Source organism: Pituophis catenifer, unplaced genomic scaffold (genome assembly GCF_029215685.1).
Source record: "Pituophis catenifer annectens isolate HBS135680 unplaced genomic scaffold, rPitCat1.0.hap2 SCAF_3, whole genome shotgun sequence".
Taxonomy (NCBI): Eukaryota; Metazoa; Chordata; class Lepidosauria; order Squamata; family Colubridae; genus Pituophis; species Pituophis catenifer.
Window position 1 is genome coordinate 86,874,961 of NW_027256883.1, and position 22,849 is coordinate 86,897,809.

Consider the following 22,849-nt stretch of genomic DNA (forward strand, 5'->3'; position numbering starts at 1 on the left):
TCACAACACATAAAATCTGTTCCTTTTTAATTTCAAAATCTTCTAGAACACCCTCCACTAACTTCTGAAGGTAATCACTGGTGTGATGTGCCTGAGTGTCCTTTACTCCGAGGGTCCGTGTTATTGTTTTGTTATTTTCATCCACAAATCTAACATTAATAGCGAAATAATTGACTCTGTGACGTGTGCATGCATCCATTTTAAGGAAGACAAAACGTCCTTTCATAACTTTCTGTAGTTCTTCCTTTTTACATTTGGCCTCCTCAATTATAAGTTTCCTTATACTTTCTCTTTCCAGAGAAACACCAAGTTTTTTTGCCATTTCTCCATTTAGGCCTAAAAAGGCTGTCTGTGAAAAGAAGGATAGTGGTACACTATTCTTTACTACCATTTCAATAATGTGGTGTTTGAATTTTTCTGGTGTCATCCTTATGGTAACTTTGTCAGATATAAAGAATTTTCTTATTTGTGATTGTTCTCCAGTAGATTTCTGAACGTTTTTTGTCACAGAAGTAGATGCAATGTTTTCATTGCTATCTTTCTCATTCACGGCTTCTAACACTTTGGGATGAAAACGCTGTAAGTGTCTTTTCAAATTTGATGCTCTTGTAGGTGCATTTTTATCAGGCCCACTGAAACTGCTAATTTTTGCATCACATTGTTTTTCACCATCATCATCTTTTCTAATACATTGGCACACGTAATGTTTTCCATCACTTGATAATGCAAAGTGCTCATAAACAGTAGACTTTGTTGTGTTTGTTGTTAGCAGTCTTTTTGCCATTGTTTAGGATGCCTCTTTCCCTAAAATATAAAATATGTTATACTAACTGGCATATAATTAGATTTTTAATATCAACATACACAGTCTTGTAAGTTGTACGTACATGGCTTTATACAAACAAATAAGCTATATATCCCAGCACTAAACCTAGACATGATTTGTCCTATACAATATAAACACTTACAGTTGAATCCAAGAAGCTGTTCCACCAAGTTCTTCTAAGCCAGTGGTTCTCAACCTTCCTAATGCCGTGACCCTTTAATACAGTTCCTCATGTTGTGGTGACCCCCAACCAGGGGTGGGTTCTAAATTTTTTTACTACCGGTTCTGTGGGCGTGGCTTATTTTGTGGGCATGGCTTGGAGGTTATGTGACTGGGTGGGTGTGGCTAGCTGGTCATGTGACCGGGTGGCCATGGCTATGTGTATAGAGGGCTGAAAAAAGTCATTTCTGACAGGTCCTCGCACTTTTGACTGGTCCTCACACTTATGACCATCCTCACATTTATGCCCGTGCAGCATTTTTAACAACCATGTCACTCATTTCACAACTGCTTCTCTTCACCATGGTGACAAGATAGGGCAAAAACGTAAAATGTGAGGACAGTCGTAAGTTCGAGGACTGGTCAAAAGGGAGAGGACCAGTCAGAAATAACTTTTTCAGCCCTCTGAGTAGTCCATATACATAAAAGGATACAGCAATAGAGAGGGATGAAGGAAGGGAAGGGAAATTAGAGTAGGAGTGAGGGTAAGAGAGGGAGGAAGAGAGGAGGAGAAGGAGAAAGGAAGAGGAAGTAGGGAGGAGAAGAAGAGGGTGAGGAAGAGAAAGTAAGAAGGAAAGAAAAGAGAGAGGTGGTAGGTTTGAGGAGAAAGATTGCTGTACAATAAAAAAGATGAAAGGGAAGAAAGCCAACCCCAAACAAATATAAAGATATTAAGATAAAGAATGAATTGTTAAACTTTAAAGAATAAAAGAGAACAAATATGAATAAATAACAATAATTAGAAACACACATACAAACATACAATGTATTTTCTTTGAACAGAGTATTTGGCCGGTTCATAAATTTAAACAGTGTTTAGTCATGTTTAAAGTTTAAGCTAACAATCAGAGTTACAAGTTTTTATAGCCTTAGCTGAATGACAGCAGTTTTTCCAATGGTTTACAGCTTCAGTCTTGAACTATTGACCCTCCATTCCCTTCACTTATGCAAGTGTCTCTAGTCCTGCAAAAAACATATTTACTTAATCCCTTATCAGTGAGAGGCTAGGTTACCCATGGGCGCTGCGTTCCCTGTAACAGCAGAACACAACACTATGGAAAGTATAAGTATTGCCACTCCTAATTGTGCGTTGCGTGCCTTATAGTGAAGCACATGAAAAGCATGCTTCTTCACGGTCACTTAACGTGTTCATTTTGCGGTTACGTGAGGCACTGCATGCATTGGTCTTTATTCTTACAGTAGAGAAGTCATTAATTATAACTTTTTGTGAATTGGGACATTTAAACTTGCTTTTTTTAAAATTCCAATCTAAATTTAGTAGGAGTCGGAGTCGGAGTCGGTGCATTGTTTGCCGACTCCGACTCCGACTCCAGGTACCCAAAATTTCCTCCGACTCCGACTCCTCGACTCCGACTCCGACTCCGACTCCACAGCACTGGCCTGGACACCATAATGGAAAATAGTAAATTGAAAATGAATACAGCAATAGAGAGAGACGAAAGAGGAATAGAGGGATGGAAGGGAGGGAGAAGGAGAGAGAGGAAGGGGAAGAAAGGAAAAGAGGGGAGGAAGGGAGGGAGGGAAGGGAAATAAGAGTAGGAGAGAGGGCTAGATAGGGAGAAAGAAAGGAGGAGAGGGAGAAAGGAAGGGGAAATAGAGAAGAAGTAGGAGAGGAGGGAAGAAGAAGGTAGGAAGGAAAGAAGGGAGGGGGATGGAAGAGATTGAGAAGAAAGATTGCTGTGCAATAAAAAAGATGAAATGGAAGAAAGGCAACCCCGAACATGTGTAAATGCACTAGGATAAAGAATGAATTATTAAAAAATAAAAGAGAATAAATATGAGTAAAAACAGAGAAATTAGAATTTGAGGGCGAATAAAGATGTTGTTTATACAAATAAGCATAGAAATTTTAAGATATGATCAAAAAATGGAAAAAGAACATTATGACAAAAATTGCAATTGAGTAAAATGTATTTGAATAAGATAAATTGTATAAGTTATGATATGGCCAATACTCTGTTCATAAAATATGCGGGTGAATGTGGGGGAGGAAAAATCAATAAAACTTGATTCAAAAAAGAAGAAGATGGGATTGGTGCAATTATGCTGGCTTTCTTGATCTCTCAGAGACTTCCATTATCATCAATCATGATATCCTTCCCTGGATAGTGCATAGAATACAGAATAAGAGTGTTGGAAGGAACCTTGAGGTATTCTAGTCCAAACCTTCTCAAGTGGGACACCCTATAGCATTCCAGACAAATGGCTGTTCAGTCTCTTCCTAAATGCCTCCAGTGATTTCTCCTGGACTCGATGAGTTCTCCTGGACTCATGGCTCCAGCTCAAGGAACAGGTGTGTGTGTGTGTGTGTGTGTGTGTGTGTGTATTTGCACCTATTTGCCTTATATACCAATTGTATGCTTTCTAGATAGGAGATATTGCTCATGATCACTCATGCCTTTGTCACTTCCCCTTTAGATTACGACAGTGCACTGTACATTGTACTGACCTTGAAGAGCATCTTAAAGTTACAACTGGCCCAGAAAGCCATGGTATGCACAGGGCGCCGTATTCTTAGCTTTGCACACACTGTATTACACATCTGTTGCACTTGCTGCACTGGCTCCTAATTTTCTTCTGGTGCAATTCAAGATTCTGGCTATCACCTTTAAAGCCCTACATGTCACCGGATAAGGTTACGTGCTGGACTGACTCCATGTCATGTTATGTAAGGACATCTGCTCTCCCACTGCAGCAGATAGAATAGGCATACTCCAGGTCCCTTTTCTTAAACATTGTCATCTTGTAGGTTCTCTGAAGAATGCCTTTACTGTTTCAGCACCTAACCTATAGAATACCTCCCCCACTAAGAACTGACAAACCCCTTCCCTTCTGTCCTTCCAGAGAGTACTAAAGACCTGTTGGTTTTATATTGTTTAATGGGTTGTAAGTGGCCTAGATGGATGGCTATAGAAATGCTTTGAATAAGTGAAAAATTAATATAGATTAGCTCAATGAAATCTACATAAATCAACAATAAGATAAAAGAAAAAAAATAAATCTTCACACATTCTATTTAAATCTGAGTTTGAAAATATTTACCTGGATATAGGGAATAAAAAAAAAGATTTTTTAAAATTCATAAATAAAATTTAGAGGATCTTTTTATTTGTTTAGTTAGTAATGGTCAATTATGAAATACATTATCTATTTTGGTATTGACTGTTTGTATGGGGAGTTGATTAGTTACTTGTAGTCACTGCTTTTTAAATGTTTCCTATAACAAATATAACAAATATATCCTATAACAAATATATTTTTTGTATGCATGTGATGGGATACAAATCTAAAGCATGTTTTTGATTATGGACGAATAGGATTAGATTGAGGACTCATGAGTAAAATGATGGTTCACTTCAGTGAGTTTTCTTGGCAGCAATTGATGATTTATTTATTTATTTATTTATTGGTTCGATTTATATGCCGCCCTTCTCCGGAGACTCAGGGCGGCTTACAATGCGTTAAGCAATAGCCTTCATACTTTTGTATATACCTGCTTAGTAGGGTTTTGCCCTCCCCCCCAGTGGTGTTCTTTTTTATATAAAGTCAGCTTATTGCCCCCACAATCCGGGTCCTCATTTTACCTACCTCGAAAGGATGGAAGGCTGAGTCAACCTTGAGCCTGGTGAGATTTGAACTTGCAGTAATATCAGGCAGCTGGTGCTACTTAACAGCACTTTAGTCTGCTGCGCCACCAAGGCTCGTCTAAATACTGGCCAGTTTAGTTTCTGACAGAATCCCAGAAAGAAGCTACATTAGAGATATAAGAATGACTCAGGTGTCAGGTGGGCTAATCTTATTTACTAAGCCAACCTATCTGATTTTGAGAGACTCCTTCTCTCAAAGACAGTCCTGTCACTGGTAGTTCATCTGTGTGCACCTTATTCCAATTCTCTATGAAAGTAAAGATGGAGTGCTGCAAAGTCAGATTTCATAGGAACATCTCCTGGATTAGATCCAATTTATCTCAGTTTTTTATTCTTTCTGGTTAGAGAAAGATAGGTATATGAGAAAACTGCCTTACCTGTTCCATGATCAGTGGCAGTCAGGGTGACTCCTACCATTTCCATGATGAGGGGAGGAACTCACTGGAGCAGCCTCTTTGTGTAGGTTTCCTGTTGCTTCTTACATGGAGCACTACTTCCTTTGTCCTTAATGACATGAATAATGATAGAATGATGTCACACAGGCCACTGGAACAGTTAAAGGAGAATTTGAATTTGGCTTCTAGAATCCTAGAAGCAGAACTGAGGAGGTGAATCACAAGGACCATCTCTAGTCCAATGCTTTTCAAACTTGGCAAATTTGAAGTGTCTGGACTTCAACTTCCAGAATTCTCCAGCCAGCATGAGAGTCAATACAGCTCACACTACAAAGCTATGACATGGGCAAACCTATGGGCTTATTTATTTATTTATTTATTTATTTATTTATTTATTTATTTATTATTTGATTTATATGCCGCCCTTCTCCAGAGACTCAGGGCGGCTTACAATGCATTAAGCAATAGCCTTCATACTTTTGTATATACCTGCTTAGTAGGGCTTCCCCCCACCCCCCAAAGTGGTGTTCTTTTTATACAAAGTCATTTTATTGCCCTCACAATCCAGGTCCTCATTTTACCTACCTCGGAAGGATGGAAGGCTCAGTCAACCTTGAGCCTGGTGAGATTTGAACTTGCAGTAATTGCAGGCAGCTGGCAGCTAAGTGCTACTTAACAGCACTTTAGTCTGCTGCGCCACCAAGGCTCCTACCAGGCTAATACCATGCACACTACTGTGTACTGCATCCGTTGTAACTTCTGAGTGGTCTTCAAAGGCAGCCACATGTAAAGTGTATTGCAGTAGTCCTGCCAGTAGGAAACTAAGGCATGAATGATCCTGAGCAAGACCTCCCAGACCAGGAAAGGACATAGTTGATGCATAAGATGAATCTGTGAAAATACCCCCTAGTCATTTTGGCAGGATGCAGGATGAGCAGATTGGAACATTTGATTCTTCAACAAGGCTACCCGGACACATACAGAGAGATCACGAGAAGCCAGCAGTTGGTTGTGATACCTGTGTTCTCCAGCATTTCCTTTCCAATACCTTTATACCTAAACTTCCTGACAGTTCTGATGCTTCAGCTTTGGCACTGGCCAACAATTCAAACACAGGGTTGGCAGTGAGGCGGTGAGACAGTTTTGGGGGGTGGAGGCAATTATGGGGTCTAGACAAAGATGAGCTGTTACTGAATTCATTTTTCTCATTTTTTGACATGTTATAAGGACAAAGGATAGAAACTCTGGAAGAGAAGAATTTTTTCTGACATCTCCAAGAGAAATAGCAATACCTCCTTGTGGAAACTTCATCTGATGAAAGATGGTAATGGAGAGAGGGACACAAACATTTCTGGAAGGGAGGGAAAATGCTCCTGATATTTACAGCTCCACAGAGGGAGGAGAAGAAGAAAATAGAAAGGTAATTGTAAGTGCTGAAGCTGTCAAAACTAGGAGAACAGAATCAGAGAGTAGACAGGACTGCTAATAAAAGGCAATGCAACATCAAGAAACAAGCAGTAAGAAATCCATTACTGTGTAAAAACATGAAAAACAGATATAAAAAGTTAGTTGTGGAGTTTTGTGTGTGTGTATAAATAAAACCAGTGGATTGCTAGATTCTGCAGTAACTGATCATTATTAGAGCCTCTTGAATATTATAGCACATTACTTGAGCCTAGTCATTGACTATTCTTGTTTAGCTTTGTATACAAGTTGAATATCTAGAAAGATTTATTACTGGCAATGCTCTGAAAATCTTTTCTTTTTAATTGATTATATTTGTTGCATAGTTTTTATGCTACATAAGAATAGAATTAGTAATTCTGATCCTCTATTATATTCCTAACCTTATATTTATTGGAAAACATAATCTGTGTGGCACAGCAATGGATCGTTATGTAAAACCATTAATAGAAAAATGTAAAGAGAACATTCTTCTAACTTCAATAATGACCTATTTATATAGTGTTATTACATTCATGAAAACATACTTTGTAAAAACAAGGAAGACAAGAACAGTTTAAATGGTTATTCAAATCACTTCCTTCTATTAAAAAAAATTGTATTTTACACCACAACTGAATACCAACAACGTTTGTGATAGCTTTCTTTACTCTTAAGACAAAAAACTTACTGTTGTTAACTGCAGCTCCACAAATATTCATACCTATCTAGACTGAAAATCCTACTATCCAAATATGTATAGTCTCGATTTTCAGATTAGATAAAACAGCCCTTGTTTTATCTGATACCATTCCCACAACCTACCTATCAGTGTCAACAAGAAAATGTTAAAGGATTCAGCTAAGCCTGGCAGGTTTAAATTAATTCCATTTAATCATGTTATACAACATCTCACCCTTGTCAACTGATTTGCTGTTTAGATCCTCCAAGAAAGAGAACTGGAGAGACAAATCAGTTGAAACCATCCCAGTCAGCATTTAGAAATGTAGTGGTTGCATCTTTACACTTTTGAACGTGGTTTGGCTGCATGAAAACCAAGCCACTCATCCCTGTCAGGATGCTTGCAAAATCATTTCCTGCAAGCATCTACAACTGGCAATGATTGCAAACGAGAAGAAAATGCCTAGGTAGAGACTTAAATTACTGAAACAATCCCACATAATTCACAAAGGTATACATGTTTGTTTGTTTATTTCAAAAAGAGATTCAATGAGAACCAAATCATCTCCATCTTTATTTCCTGGAATAAGCACACGGGCTCCTATTATCAGGAAGATTGCTCCATTGATTGTTATTGTCCATTGTCGTCCCACTGAACATGGGACAATTAGTCATTCTGTTATTTATTGCCACTGTATGTTGGTTATAAAAGGGCCTTACTCTATCCAGGTTGAGGTTGCGGTTCCCTGAAACTTTCATGTCAAATGGGGTTGTTTATTTTTCTCAGCCGGGGCCTTTACAGAACTTCCTTCTAACTATGATGCACAAAAGATAAGATTATCTACCTTATCAAACTCCCCATCAGTGGAGAGGTGCTGGAGAAAAACCAAAAATCCACAAAAATACATGTTAATGTGTGCTGAATAAAAACAAATTGAAAAGGGGTTTTAATCATAGCTACCAGTAGTGTGTGGGCAAGATGAGAATTTCAAGCAGATTCCCCCCTGGCCCCCCTGATATAGGCAGTGTCTCACCAAAGAGTGTGCCATCCTACAATTGTCTAGCTACCATCCTATGGAATGGAGAGATGCCCTTCCAGTTTCATAGCTGGCTGCAGGATTGCATTCCAACAGCAGACAACTGATCTGCAGTGGAGCTTTTTCCAGGGATGCCCCAGCAACACAACTCTCAGCAGCAACCCAAATAATTAGAAGCAGCAGCCCAACCTCAGCAGGATGGTGTTGGTTTATTTATTTATTTTATTTATTTATTTGAATTTCTATACCGCCCTTCTCCTTTCGGACTCAGGGCGGTGAACAGCCAGATAAAAAAACATCTATACAATGAAGTCAGGTTGTTGAAGTCAGAACTCAGTTGACTCTGGGGGCAAGGAATGAATGTCTTAGAACATTGCCAAATGCTAACAAACCCCGTATGTGCTCAGTGCCACCTTTTAGTCACCACAGACCATGGGTGGGCTGCTGAGGGTTCGCAAGGGTTCGGGAGAACCTCTAGCTAAGATCCCCCCCCCCACCATGGTGCAGGAGGCTGACTAGGCCATGACTACCATGGCCACGCTCACCCAGCAACCGGGCAGAGAACCCCTTGCTAAAATTTTTGAAGCCCACCCCTGCCCCAGACTCATATAATGATTGCAAATGGAGCTTCAAATGTGGTCACACTAAGAAAGGGACCCTGAAAACAACTCCAAGGACACCTGTAGTGTTAGTGGTTATGCAGTAGGTCATATGTGTTGTGTTAGAGGGCTTTTGGTTCAAAGAGCAAATAGCTTTTAAAATTAATATCAGCAAGTGTATTGATGTTTATTGGAAGAATTGAACTACTGGTTTTAAATATTCAACACTTTAATGTATTTGCATATCCTTACTTGAAAAATGAGGTTCTTAAAAATGAAATTTAGTACAGCATATTTTATATTTTCCACTTGAGGGCACCCCAACACCAAATTTTTAAGAAAGGAACTGCATTGCAAAAGAAACAAGTTTCTTTCCAAGCAATTTATCCTGAGCCTTGGAGGTGATATCCTGTTTTTAAAATAGTATCTGCTTTTAATTGCTCTGAACTATTCACTCTGCTGCAATATTAGCCCTGCACAACATGAGCCAGTTTAATTTTACACCCGAACATAATAACTTTCCCTTTCTATGTTTACAGAATTACTGTCTTACTCCTAGAAGTGTTCTTATACAAACAGCTACAGGATCAAGCATAGCAGTTAGCACTGAGTAGTAGGATGGCATGAGATGTTTGAGCATTCCTGTTGCTTGGAAATGAAGGTGTTGATATTTGCAGTTGTGTCCTCTGGTAAACAAAACGATTGGTTTCACTAAAATTTAATATTTAAGAATCAATCACAAGAACTGAACAGGGAGAAGTTAGAAACAGATTCAGAACAAACTGTAGCAGTTAAAATGAAGAGGACCTGTGGCTTATAGCAAAATAAATGCTTGAAAGAGGTTGGCCTGGAAATTGGACAAAAGACAGTTTGAGAAGTTGAGAGGATAGTGAGAAATATAGACAATATAGTGACAAAGCAAGACAGGGATAAGTGTGACAGGAGAACTACATAATTATTGGGGTCGTAGTTATTATTCATTAATGAAGTACTTTACAGAAACCTTGCTGTCTAGGAAATGTTGGAAGATGATCCCACACACCTAAAAATCACCACATCAAGGAAAGCTGATCTAAAATTGCAAATACTTTCAGGACAGCATACCTGCCGATATCATTAATAACAAAGACTTTGTAACAATTATATCAGATAGTAATTGGTCTAGGATTTCTCTTGATCGTTAAAAGTAAAGAAACAGGAGGACATGAAAGCAGCAGCCTTTTATGTTTGGACTCAGCAACTGGTGTTCAGAGCAATGCATTATTTCAACATGGAGACTTCACTTAGCTGTTAAAATATTCATACTCACCTAAACTGTAAATTTATTTTATTCACGCAAAATTGAGCTTTAGATTGCCAAACTGCACTTTCTGATAACATGCATAATAATTTCATTTCCCAACCATTATTATTCTCGAATAACTCTATTTCCATACATCATGTCTAGTTATTTATTCATCTGCAACTTCATCTGCAATCAACCAAAACTTTCTTTTGAAAGATATTGGAGTACTGACTTCTGCTAAGATTGATAGGGAAATTTAACACAATAGCTGTATATGTCAACATCTACCATAACAACACGCAAGCTATGTAGGTTTGTCAACATTGCTCATATTTCTGATGCTTGGAAAGGCTGGGTGAGCTTTGAGCAGGTCTGACTCTGTTCGGATTGATCTTAATTAGAGTACTGTTAAGAAATGTGAGAACTTTCTAAGCAATCCTTAAATTGGGAAGTTTTGTATTCAGCATGGCAAAGTAGATGCTGATCCTATTGGCTTAACATTAACAACACCAATAGTATATTTCAGCTAATAAAATGTTCAGAACTGGAAGACGGCAGCTTTGGAAACAAAGTGTTACAAGAGTTTTAAAGGTAAGAGATATGGAGATGTGGGAAGGAGCAAGTATGGAAGTGTAATGTAAAAGGAATGTGTATATTAATGGTAGCATATAACCAAATTGGTTTGTAAAACTTAGAGAAAAGGATGATTTTGAGGTCCCTCCACAGGAATGTAATAATATAAAAGGATACTTTTAATTGTTTTTAATTGCCATGTTTCCATTTGATAAAACCTAGCAGAAATTATGATTGCACAAAGAGAGTTACCGTACTATTATATAAGCCAGTCCTCCATTTAGGACTAATGATCTATGCATTTTAATGATAAATCTACCCTTTATACAAGTATGTATTTCTTGATGTGATATTTTGATATAAAGTCATGTCCCGATTGCTAATATAGACATGAACCAATCTGTAAATATTGGAAATCTTGAGTATATCATACGTTTGGATTCGTGATTTTATGGAGGGTGTGCTATGTTTTAGTCTCAGTGAACTTCAGAGGTGGATGGCATCCCTTTGTTGGCCTTTATATGGTTAAATAATTAGATAGATATATTGGAATTGATGTTTGAACGCCTGTTAGCTAGGATATAAAGAGGATGTGCTACTTCTGGGTCAAGTTACTGGAGCAAATGACAGGGGAGAGGGACTATATTCATACTCCTGCTAGTTTACTTCTATTCAGAAGCTTCTAATGTGTAACTGGAATTGATATCCTCTTGAAATCTAAGTTAATTAGATCTAATAGCCCTCCCTTTGGAGAATAAGGGAGAAACTGTTTACCTTCTTTTCCTTGATAGTCCCTTATAATATTGCAGTATTGTTGTGACGTCTTATTCTTTAAGATAGACCCACTTTTAAAAACACCACGGCATTTTGAATGAGTGAACAGAGCTAATTTTTGGCCACAACTAAAAAGGATATCTTGAAATCAGGAACTGGAACACCCCTTCAGTAATGTTTGTTTGCAGCAGCTTTGGAAACTGGTTGCTTAGCAGCTTTGACTGCTTCTTTTTGTTGAACTGCTGTTGCAGGCAATTTGCTGCCAGAGTGAAATGAGATCTTTTCCATCTTTCAGGCTGCTTTATCAAATAATTGGCTTTGTTTTCAACCCCATAGTGTGACATCTTTTGGAAATGAAGTTCTTTTGAGAAGGTTGGATTGTAGAATAGCTACGCATATGAGGTCACCCTTCTTTTAATGCTGGAGGCTCCTTATTCTGTATTGGAGGCTTAAATTGTCTGTCCTTCATCACCCAAAGGATATCATATGCACATACGATACGAACTATCTTCAACTCTATAAAGTATTCTTGAAAATGATATTTGCTGTTATAACTGTGTTAACCTCTGTACTTAAAACAATCACTAATATAAATGTCACTAATTACAAATTATTAAACTCTCAGATACTGGGAGATTAATTTTCACACAATAAATTTATCCTTGGTTAATTTAATTGTTATTTATTCAACCCACATGATCTACTGGACAAAATAGGGCTGGGTGAATACAATACTATGATCATCAAATAGTTAGAGGTGGTTTAATACATCACACCCATCTAACCTGATAGATTATGAGATAAGGGTCACTTTGCTTCAGTTTGTACAACCAAAGATTTGATCCAAAGCAGCCTAGTTCAATTTAAACTTCAGTCAAATTTGTTTTCAGTCTATAGTTCAAACTATGGGAAGAATAGCAAGTGTTTTCATTTTATCAATGACTAATTTATAAAACTGATCCGTTAGTGCTTTGAAATGGGATTGATTTAAAAATTCATTTTAAAATAATTTTAAAGTGCATTTTAAGGAGATTTCAAGAGACTTGATAATTAGCTTTGCTTAAAGAAAGCTACAATTGTAACTGTTCAGTGGTAGTCATTATGGGTATACCTATAATCAAACTTTTAGAAGATAAGAAAGCTTAATTTGAAACATATGTAGTACAGGTAGTCCTTTACTTACAACAGTTTGTTTAGTGACCATTTAACTGGACTGAAAAAAGTGACTTATGGCCATTTTTCACAGTTACAACCTTTGCAGCATCCCCATGATCACATGATCAAAATTCAGATGCTTGGCAACTGGTTCATACTTATGACCATTGCAGAATCCCAGGGTCATCTGATCACCTTTTGACAAGCAAAGTCAATGGGGAAGTTAGATTCACTTAACAACTGTGGCAAGAAATGTTGTAAAAAGGGATAAATCACAACAAATTCTCACTTAACAACAGAAATTGTGGGCTCAGTTGTGGACATCAGTCAAGAATTACCTGTAGTCATATAGTTGAGTTCATGAAGCTTGAAAATTACTAGTCTTAACAGAATTTACTACCCTTGTTCTCCCCAACACAACTCCCTTCAATGTTTTTTGACCCAATCTTGTACATGGAAATAGGTCTTACTGATTTATTCCATGTGTTCTATATGCAGATGTACCTAATCACATCTTACTGAATTAATCAACTGCTTGGATTTTGCAATACTTTTTTTTCAAAATCTAACCATACAAACTGGGTTCATGCAACATGTTGAATCACAAAGTAGTCACCTGCATATTAAAATCCCATATTAAACAGTCACTTAATTCAAAGAGATTTTCCCGTGATATGATATATAAAATTGCAACTGCATCTTGTGAACAGTCAGGTTTCCCCATGTAGTCTTATCTTTCTTATCCCACATAGAGGAATCAGCACATATTTTAGTCTCAAAATAATGCTACATTGAGATACTTAATGGCGAATTCATATATGACGATATATATTTTAACTTAGAACATATATAAGAAGCAAGTTCAGTTTCCTCTACAGCTATAATAGAAAATTTGGTTCTACAGCAAAAACTGAAGGAGGAGAAAGAAGCTAAGCGGGCTCATCTGGATGGCAGACATGACTACATACTGTCAATTGTTTCTGCTTGTGTGAACCTAGAGAAAAACGAAGTGGAAGATGCTATCCTTGAAGGAAATCAGGTATGATGGGGATAGATTCAGTTGTCAGACTCCAACTGAGTACAAAAATAATCCTGTGCCTTGTAGATAGTTGCTGTGCATAGAAAGTGAAAGCAGGATTTTATAGTATTTTTGAAAGTCAATTTTCAGAAACAAATACAGTCTTCTTGAAAATTCACCATATAAATGCTTTTATAAAAAACATATTTATAGCACTTCCCTGGTATAGTTTGGTTTCTGTATAGCTGTTTTGCAGCCCTGGATTAACCATCAAAGCAAAATAAGTGAAGAAGGGCACCACAAGGGGTTTTTCCCCCCACATGTCATGCCCTTAAATCTTTCACTGCTGTACTGAACTTTTATTAGCAGCCTTTCTTGAGTCTTAATGTCTTACCTGTTAAACAATGGAAGGGCTGAAGGGCACTTTTGTTCAGCTGTATTTAAGACATCTGTTGGCCTTAATCTGGCATTGATTTGACATATCAAATTTAGTCCTCAATGGAACTGCATCTACCTGGAGGGAAGTATGCAGTGGAGTACCCCAAGGTTCTGTTTTAGGCCCAGTACTCTTCAACATCTTCATCAATGACTAGAAAACCTCCAAGGTTCCTTCCAATTCATTATTCTATTCTATTCTATTTATCATTATCTAGAACAGGGGTGTCAAACTTGTGTCGTCACCACTTCATCACGTCAGTGGTGGGTTCCTCCCGGTTCTGCCCGGTTCTGCCAAGCCGGTAGCAGTGATGATATGACATCACCGAACCGGTTCTGCCCCCCCACCCCCCTCCGCGTTATTCTTTCCTTTTATTTGCCCCCACCCCCAAGCTATTGCTGCATCCTGAGTCCCAGTTGATGGGCTATAAGGAAAAACTGTTTAAACTCTTGCCCGGGGCTTCAAAGGGCCGTCCTACAGCAGATCAGTGGTAAAAGGCAGTTTGGTGGTAGACCAGTGCCTCCCAAAACAAATGAGTAGACTGGTGCCTGCAAAAATAAATGGGTAGCCAGTGCCTGCAAAAATACATGAGTAGACCAGTGTCTGCAAAAATAAATGGGTAAGTCAGTGCCTGCAAAAATAAATGGGTAGACTGGTACAGCTCTGCAAGCAGTTAAAAGCCTGGTAGACCAGTACCTCTGCTAAATCCTAAAAAAATGTCACATGACCATCAAGCCACGCCCACAAAATAAGCCATGCCCACAGAACCGATAGTAAAAAAATTTAGAACCCACCCCTACATCACGTGATGTATCATGACTTTCCCCCCCTTCACTGAACCGGGTGTTGGTGTGGCCAGTGCATGATGCATCTGGCCCGCGGCCCATGAGTTTGACACCCCTGATGTAGAAGAACTGTGGCACTGTGGCACATAGTACAGTTGTGGGTGGTCCTGAATAGAACCTTGTTTCTGAGTAGGCCACAGTTCCAATCCAATATTCAGATTGCATCACAGAAGGCAAATGACTTTATCCGAGAAGGAAAGCAGCATTCTCTTTATGGCAAATGTGTGATGAAGCTATTACCACTTTTCTAGAGCAACCTCTGCAACATTTCTAAAAAGTGATACCTTATCTATTCTCCAGGGGAATTGAAACAAATCTGGACTGCTAGATTACAGATAAATAGCACTTAGACTCCTATACTTCCCCATAGTGCTTTACTACACTTTCTAGGTAGTTTACAATGTCAGCATATTGCTCCCAACAATCTGGGTCCTTGTTTTACTGACTTTAGAAAAATGGAAGGTTGAGTCAACTTTGAGCCCGTCAGGCTCGAACTCCAAACTGGGCAGCCTGCAATACTGCATTCTAACCACTGCACCACCATGGCTCATCAATAACCAATAAATGAGATTATTATAACGTTTATAGTGTGATTAAAATCAGGGTCATAGAATAGGACCAATTTCCCTTGAACCCCCTCCTTATGGCTTAATATTTGAACTAATCATATTTCAAGAAAATAAAGTTAGCCAGTTAAAATAGAATAGGAGAAGTTGGTATTTTGTTTTTGTTTTTTTAATTTTTTATTGTATTTTTATTGTTAAAGAATAACAGAAAAAAAAACAATACAAAAATCAATAGTAAAGAAAGAAAAAAAGTTGGTATTTTGAATTTCACCATACACTTGCATTTATTGAACCATAGTTGCTTGATCTCCATATCCAAGTTTGGAGCATTGATTCACATTCTAGATGCATATTTTTTTTGGTCCCTCAAAACAGCAACAGACACAATTAAGCATCTGCTGAGAATATATGTTGAATGTGAAGAGAGTATTTTACTTGTTATATAAAATTATCGGTAAATGGTCTTATTTAGCACTCGTATGTATTCCTTTTAAAATTCTTTGTATAAGCCTTTAACTTTCTGTTGTTAATGTTTAACAGATTGAGCGTATTGATCAATTCTTCACTGCTGGAGGTTTTCGTCATGTCATGTTTTATTATCAAGACATGGAGGGACCGGAAATAGGTATGCAAAGAGATACCTGCAGTACTATTTTCTCAGACGTGAAGATGATGACTTAGTGTATTTATAGACTGCTGGATCATGCAAGGCAGCAGAAAAAGTAAAAAATATATGATAAAACCAACGAAACCATTTAAAACAATAGGCAGACACCAGCTTAACCTTGAAGGAAAATAAGGAGTGAAGAAAAAAAATCTCTCTGCCTTGATTTCTTTGATATAAAAGGGAAAAGGGTGGTAAGAGAAAATCTTTGCCAGGCTTTTAAGATTCTTTTATTGTACCTTGCAATAATAAAACAGAATTTCAGAATTCCTTGCAGAGCCTGTTTCCTGATCTGGCTACCTCAAAGGACTGTAACTCTAATGTGGAAAGCTGAAGACTTCAAAACCTCTTCTTCCAGAAGCTCTCAGTTTTATGCCTTGATAATTCAGCCTTTTCTTCATCAGTTTGGAAGATATGAACTATTATCATGGGATATAAACAAAATCAAATTTTATTTAAAAAATTATTGAAGACGATGCATATAGATTTCACCTATTCATTATGATAGAACTAGCAATTTAAAGGAGAAAAAAATCCAAAAGAAAATCCAGTATTTTGAACAGATCACAATATGCACTTGTCTGTGATGTGGAATACTCACTGCCTCAACATTTCCATAAAAAGATGTGGTAGATAATTCCAAATTAATATTCAGATTACAAGAAGATTCTGCAGAGAAAAAGGTGTTATTTTGGAGCCCAACCCAATGTAAAATAAGCACCACTTCCCAACTGGTAGGATAGATAGAATTAGATGATGTGATAGTAACAGTACAGGAAATGCAATAGGATACAGACATGAAACTTAGTACAAATTCCTGGATAAATGTTTTGCTTGTGTCTACATAAACTACATAAAATTTTCTCCACTTTATAGGACATGAAAGTTCAACTGGAACTAACCCTGCTTCTGCTAAAGGCAAAAAGACCAAATTATTCGTGACCGAGGGAGATGATGTTGCTTTAACTGGTATATGTGTGTTCTTCATTAGAACTAATCCTTCTAAAGCAATAAATGCAGAGAATATCCATCGTGTAAGTATTTTCTATATGTATCTGTTTGGTCACTTGATTATAAGAAATTGTAGCATTGCCTGTGGTCATCCATTGTCTTGTCAATCATATAAATTGGATTTAGCAAAGAATTATATCTAAGTCAGCTTTTCTCTGTCTGTCTGTCTCTCTCTCTCTGTCTCCCTCTCTCTTTCTCTCTGATCATACTGGCTTGAAATAGGAGCTGTAATATCAAAAGATCTGGAAAGCACACCAACATGAAGAAAGCTAACAACTCTTAATGCTTTTTCCTTTGCCATCATCAGGAAGTAGTTTTCAACATGATGGACACAACAAATGGTGGTTTGCTAAACAGTGTTCAGCATTTGCTATCCGATATCTTCATCCCAGCTTTGAAAACTATGAACTATGGATGGGGAGAGATGAGTAGTTCTCAGAAAGGGGCTAACATCAAGCAGGACTTCATTGCATCCCTGGAGGGATTTGTTAGTGTCCTTTCAGGAGCTCAACAGAGCCTGCTGGAGAAGGTAAGCTTGCATTCATCTTTCTGCTATTTCTGCCAGGAAGTAAAGGCACTAAAGAACAATGCAAAAGTACATATCAGTACTAAATCTACCATTGATAAAATACAAAAAATGTAGAAGAACGTGCACAAAAGTGACCTATTAATTTAGAAGAGCATTTAGCAATTTTACAAATTGATGTTTTCTTCTCTATACATATTTTAAGTGCAGGAATTCTGTACTGTTCTTTATCTTACTTGGGGAAAAAAGGAAGGTACCGCAACTATAACAGGGATGATCATATAATGGCTTTTATACTGGTCTATCTAAATCTCTCTAGGTATATATATATATATATAGCTGAATTGTAACATAAAATGGATTAAAGAAGCAATTGTATAAATAGATACCTGGGGGAAATCTCATTGGATTAATTGGGCTTCCTTCAAAATACAGGTTCTCCTTGCTTAACAATGATAACTGGGACTGAATTTTCACTGCTAAACAATATAGTTATAAAGTAGGATGGCACATGACCACATCACTTGGCCGCTGCAACCGTAGCAGTCCTAGTTTTATTTATTTATTTATTTATTTATTTATTAAATTTTTATACCGCCCCCTCTCCCGAAGGACTCGGGGCGGTGAACAGCCAAAATTAAAAACACACAATACAAACATTAAAATACTATAAAATGAAATTAAATTTATCTTTGGCTTCCCCAATTTAAAACCCCTTACCCATAAAATTCCCCAATTAAAAGATTTTTAACCCAGCCTGGCTTGCTGAAATAAAAAAGTCTTCAGGGCCCGGCAGAAGGTCCGGAGGTCCGGGATCAGTCGTATCCCTGGGGGTAGCTCATTCCAGAGGGCAGGTGCCCCCACAGAGAAGGCTCTTCCCCAGGGAGTCGCCAGCCGACATTGCCTGACCGATGGCACCCTGAGGAGGCCCTCTCTGTGGGAGCGTATTGGCTGGTGGGAGGTTATCTGTTGCTGTTGCTATAGTTGCTGTTGTTAAGTGAAGATTGCGGGTCATTGAGTGAGGACCTCATGTTATTGAGACGTGGGATTTCTTGCTGGCTTCCAACAAGCAAATTCAATGGGGAAGCCAACAGGAACTTGCAATTTCCAGTCACAATCACAAGAGTAGAGAAATGGAGAAAAAGTGAAGCTGATTACGTCAATAAGAATATTCACTTACATATCATATTTTAAAGACTGTACAATTCAATATCCTATAGAGAAAAAGATGGCATTCTATGTATTTGGGAACAGAACTAATGTATCAATCAAATACAAATTTTCTGATGATGTGTGTTTTACACTCTATCGTCAATCCATTTTAAGATTAATTTAAAGATAATTTGATGAATGTATTTGGTAGCAGGGAAGGATCAAGACTACATTTCAAAGACTATTCTTATTTTATATATTTATTTATATTTAGTATTTCTTAACCACCTAGGTCCATCAGAAAGAGGTTCCAGCCAGTGTACAATATAATCCAGAGTTGTTGAGAGTTAGGCAGCAAACAAGCAGCATAAATTATTATTGCTACCTGATGTTTAAAATAATTATTTTCTATGAATTATGGCAACAAGAATTACTAGGGTGCCAAATATGTGCAAGAAGTACTATCTCTGAACTTTATTTCCGGCAGCAGAGTTGAACCATTTTAGATGGCAATGGGGATTGCATGATTTAAATGTCATGCATTTAAATGCAAAGCAAACATAATTCTACCAAAACAAAAAAAATCCGAAAACTGTGTGACAGGATATGGAAAAAGGCTTAAATCCTTCTTCCTAAAGCCTCTTTTTTGTTGAGACGTGGAAGAACTTTTATATTGATACATTCAACTGTGTAAATCCTACCTGCAGGCAGAAGTGATTTCAGGCTAGAGACAAAATAGAAAGAATGATAAGAAATGTCTTTTTTGTTTTTGGCAGATCGGTTTTTAATATAAATAGAATTTGGATGAGGAGGCTCTTTAAATTTCTATCGGAAGAAACTCAAAATCTAACAGACAGCCCATTTGGAAGGCACAATATTATTATTCAATAATATTATTATTTTAGGGTTTTCAACTGTAACTAATATGCCATTGTTCAGGTGCTGTGCAGAACAAAATAGCATGGAATAGCATGTAAATAACCATTGGTCTTGCATACCAATACCTTGGGCTAACCTGTGAATTATGTAGACATCATTTCTTAGGCAGAGATATTGAAATGTGTAGAATAATTGCCTAATACATAATTTAGGTGGTCCTGAAGAATTGTGAAACCTATGATCTGAAAATGCTAAAAGGACCAGCTGATTTTCTGGTGGCAGCAAATAGCATGGAGACTGTGGAGCGAATAGAAGCTTGCATGAAAGTGTGGATTAAGCAAATTGAACAGGTACTGTTTGGATGAATATTCCATTGCATATTGAATGCTATATATACAGTATGTAGCTACTTATCTTTCTCACAGAGACAGAGTGGAAAAGGGATTGCCAAACTCATTCTTTTCACATGCAAGATTCTTATTCAATAGTGTCTCTGGAGCGGTTGTTAACTGTGATAATCCTTTTTTTTCCCCTTCTGTAGCTGAAAGACACTCATGGTGTTGATTTGCAACAAGGAATGAATGTTATAAAACAGATTAGTTTTTTTTTCCATCCCAATATGAATCAATTACCATACTCTCCTATCTCCAAACCAGTTTTACAGTAGTAGGAAGACCAAACTAAACTAAAATCACTAAATTAAACTAAAACTACTTTAAAACAATTATTGTTTAAGAATTATTGTTTTCTAGAGTTCTTTGCTTTCATATAGAGGTGGCCCAGAATTTTGCAGCCGGATTAGGTAGACTTTAAGAATGTAGAAAATCTGTATCCCGTTATGTTCAACCCAGTTTTTATTTCAGGGGTTGGTGAAAAATCTTGTGATTTCTGCTTGTGGCTTTATTAATTATGCTAATTCCACCAATCATCCTTTTTAAAAGGATGAATGAGACTATGACAGTTTATAATGTAGCATTGCCAAAATTGGAGCAAATTGCAAGCAGATTGCTGATAATTCCCTGCCATAGTTTGAATTATTTAAGCGAGGTTGCTCTAATGCCACTGGTGTGTTAGGACAGCTTTTCCAATTACAGTGTACAGGTAGTTCTTGATTTACGTCCATAATTGAGGGAGGGAGGGAGGGAGGGAGGGAGGGAGGGAAGGAAGGAAGGAAGGAAGGAAGGAAGGAAGGAAGGAAGGGAAAGAAAAAAAAAGAAAGCTCAGCTCACATAGTATCATGTTCTTAGAATATTGCAAAAAGATTGTATTTTAGACAAATTACAATTTTGATTTACATTTTAGGTTATTGCTGAAAATAACCAGCTACGGAAAGAAGCAGATGACCTTGGTCCACGAGCTGAGCTGGATCACTGGAAGAAAAGGCTGTCCAAATTTAATTACCTACTGGATCAACTCAAGACTGCAGATGTAAAGGCTGTACTTGGTGTGCTTACAGTTGCTAAATCAAAACTTTTGAAGGTGTGTCAGTTGGATTATTCAGGAACAATTTATATTCTACCTAAAAATAACATTTTTTACACCAGTGCATATATATTTAAAATCTTGCAGCCCAATAAACTGAAAAGCAACTTACTCTGAAATCTATCACATTTCAGAATTAAAATACAAAATATGTATTTTAAAAAGTGGACAGCGGAAATGATGCTTCTAAAAAGGCTTTTCTTTTTGTCTTCCAAATATACAGGGGGAAGCTGCAGCTTGATATAATGAAACAAAACATTGTTTTGAACTTACTAAAAAAAATAAAAATTCTAAAATACAAATGATTTTGCCAGATACTTGGCTAAGGAAAACAATCTCCTGGTAGATCTCCTACCTCAATTTTAAGCACTGAAATCATAGATCATGATAGTTAAAATTCACAGAACTCCTGTGGATTTTAACCAGCATGATCTATGATTTCAACACTTAAAGTTTCAGTCCACATCTTTTAGAAGCTGCCAAGCATTGTCTGCAACAATATTTTATTGCTGTCATTGAATTGGTGTTCTAATTCTTGTGAGATTTAAGAAACTATCTTAGCATGTTTGCCAGGCAAATTTCTTTTCTAAAATGCTAGATGTCCTTTTAAATAGCATTTGTTTCATTTTCCAAGAATTGGCGAGAACTGGATACCCGGATCACTGATGCAACAAATGAAGCCAAAGACAATGTGAAATATCTATATACCCTTGAAAAATGCTGTGACCCTCTGTATAACTGTGATCCTGTAAGTCTAAAAATGTCTGCTCACTGAACTGCCATACTTGTAGATAGCACAGAAATACCCAGATCACCAGTTAATGGTTGTGCGTGCAACTGTAACTCAGCTAAGTGAGTTATAACTTAATAATACACCCTACATTATATTGAGTAATACAGATCTCATAAATGCCCCAAATCTTGGCAACTTTAAAAATTATCTGGGCAAGGACTGCAAATACTATTTGGGATGATGGCAGAAGCTCTTATGGCCTCAGGCTAACTGGATATAAATGATGTTAGGTAAATGATGCTTCACATCACAATTCATCTTGTTGGCATTTCAGGTGATCATGGTAGATGCTATTCCAGGACTCATTCATGCTATCAAAATGATCCACAGCATCTCACGCTATTATAACACTTCAGAGAAGATAACTTCCCTCTTTGTAAAGGCAAGTCGGGCTGACTCTTCTTCAGAATTGGAATCCCACTACTATTGGCCATCAAAAACTGTACTGTAGAGAATAATAATGTATCTATTTATTTACTTATCACATTTATACACCACCCAGTTCATTAATAATTTATTAAACTTGTATGCCACCCTACTCCCAACAACTCTGGACGCTTATCCATTTTAGGAAATAAAAACTTTCCTTAATAAAGGATGAAAGGAATGAAAATATATTAAAGAAATATATATTTTTGGAACATAGAGAAGGTTAAAAAGTTAATTAAAAAATAGGATCTGTTGAATCTTGAAATGGAGATTATTGATAAATTGTTTGGACTGATTATTAGGATAGATGGAATTGGTTTATCATTACATCATAGCTAAACATATTTGACCTGAAGTCATCCATATTGTTTTTACTTTATAAAAACTTAGTTG

The 22,849-nt window shown here is 37.2% G+C and overlaps 1 protein-coding gene across 2 annotated transcripts in view; it reads left to right on the plus strand.

Moving 5' to 3' along the window:
- Positions 1–22,849, plus strand: part of DNAH5 (dynein axonemal heavy chain 5) — a 169,218-nt gene that overhangs the window by 8,042 nt on the left and 138,327 nt on the right. The window contains exons 1-9 of one of the 2 annotated variants that reach the window (XM_070942594.1): positions 10,688–10,744; positions 13,560–13,694; positions 16,061–16,145; positions 17,061–17,218; positions 17,503–17,724; positions 19,965–20,102; positions 21,055–21,231; positions 21,869–21,982; positions 22,302–22,409. In XM_070942594.1, coding sequence (XP_070798695.1) covers positions 10,688–10,744; positions 13,560–13,694; positions 16,061–16,145; positions 17,061–17,218; positions 17,503–17,724; positions 19,965–20,102; positions 21,055–21,231; positions 21,869–21,982; positions 22,302–22,409 — 1,194 coding nt within the window. Of the gene's footprint in view, positions 1–10,687; positions 10,745–13,559; positions 13,695–16,060; positions 16,146–17,060; positions 17,219–17,502; positions 17,725–19,964; positions 20,103–21,054; positions 21,232–21,868; positions 21,983–22,301; positions 22,410–22,849 lie in introns of those variants that run through there. The other variant, XM_070942593.1, reaches the window with a different exon arrangement.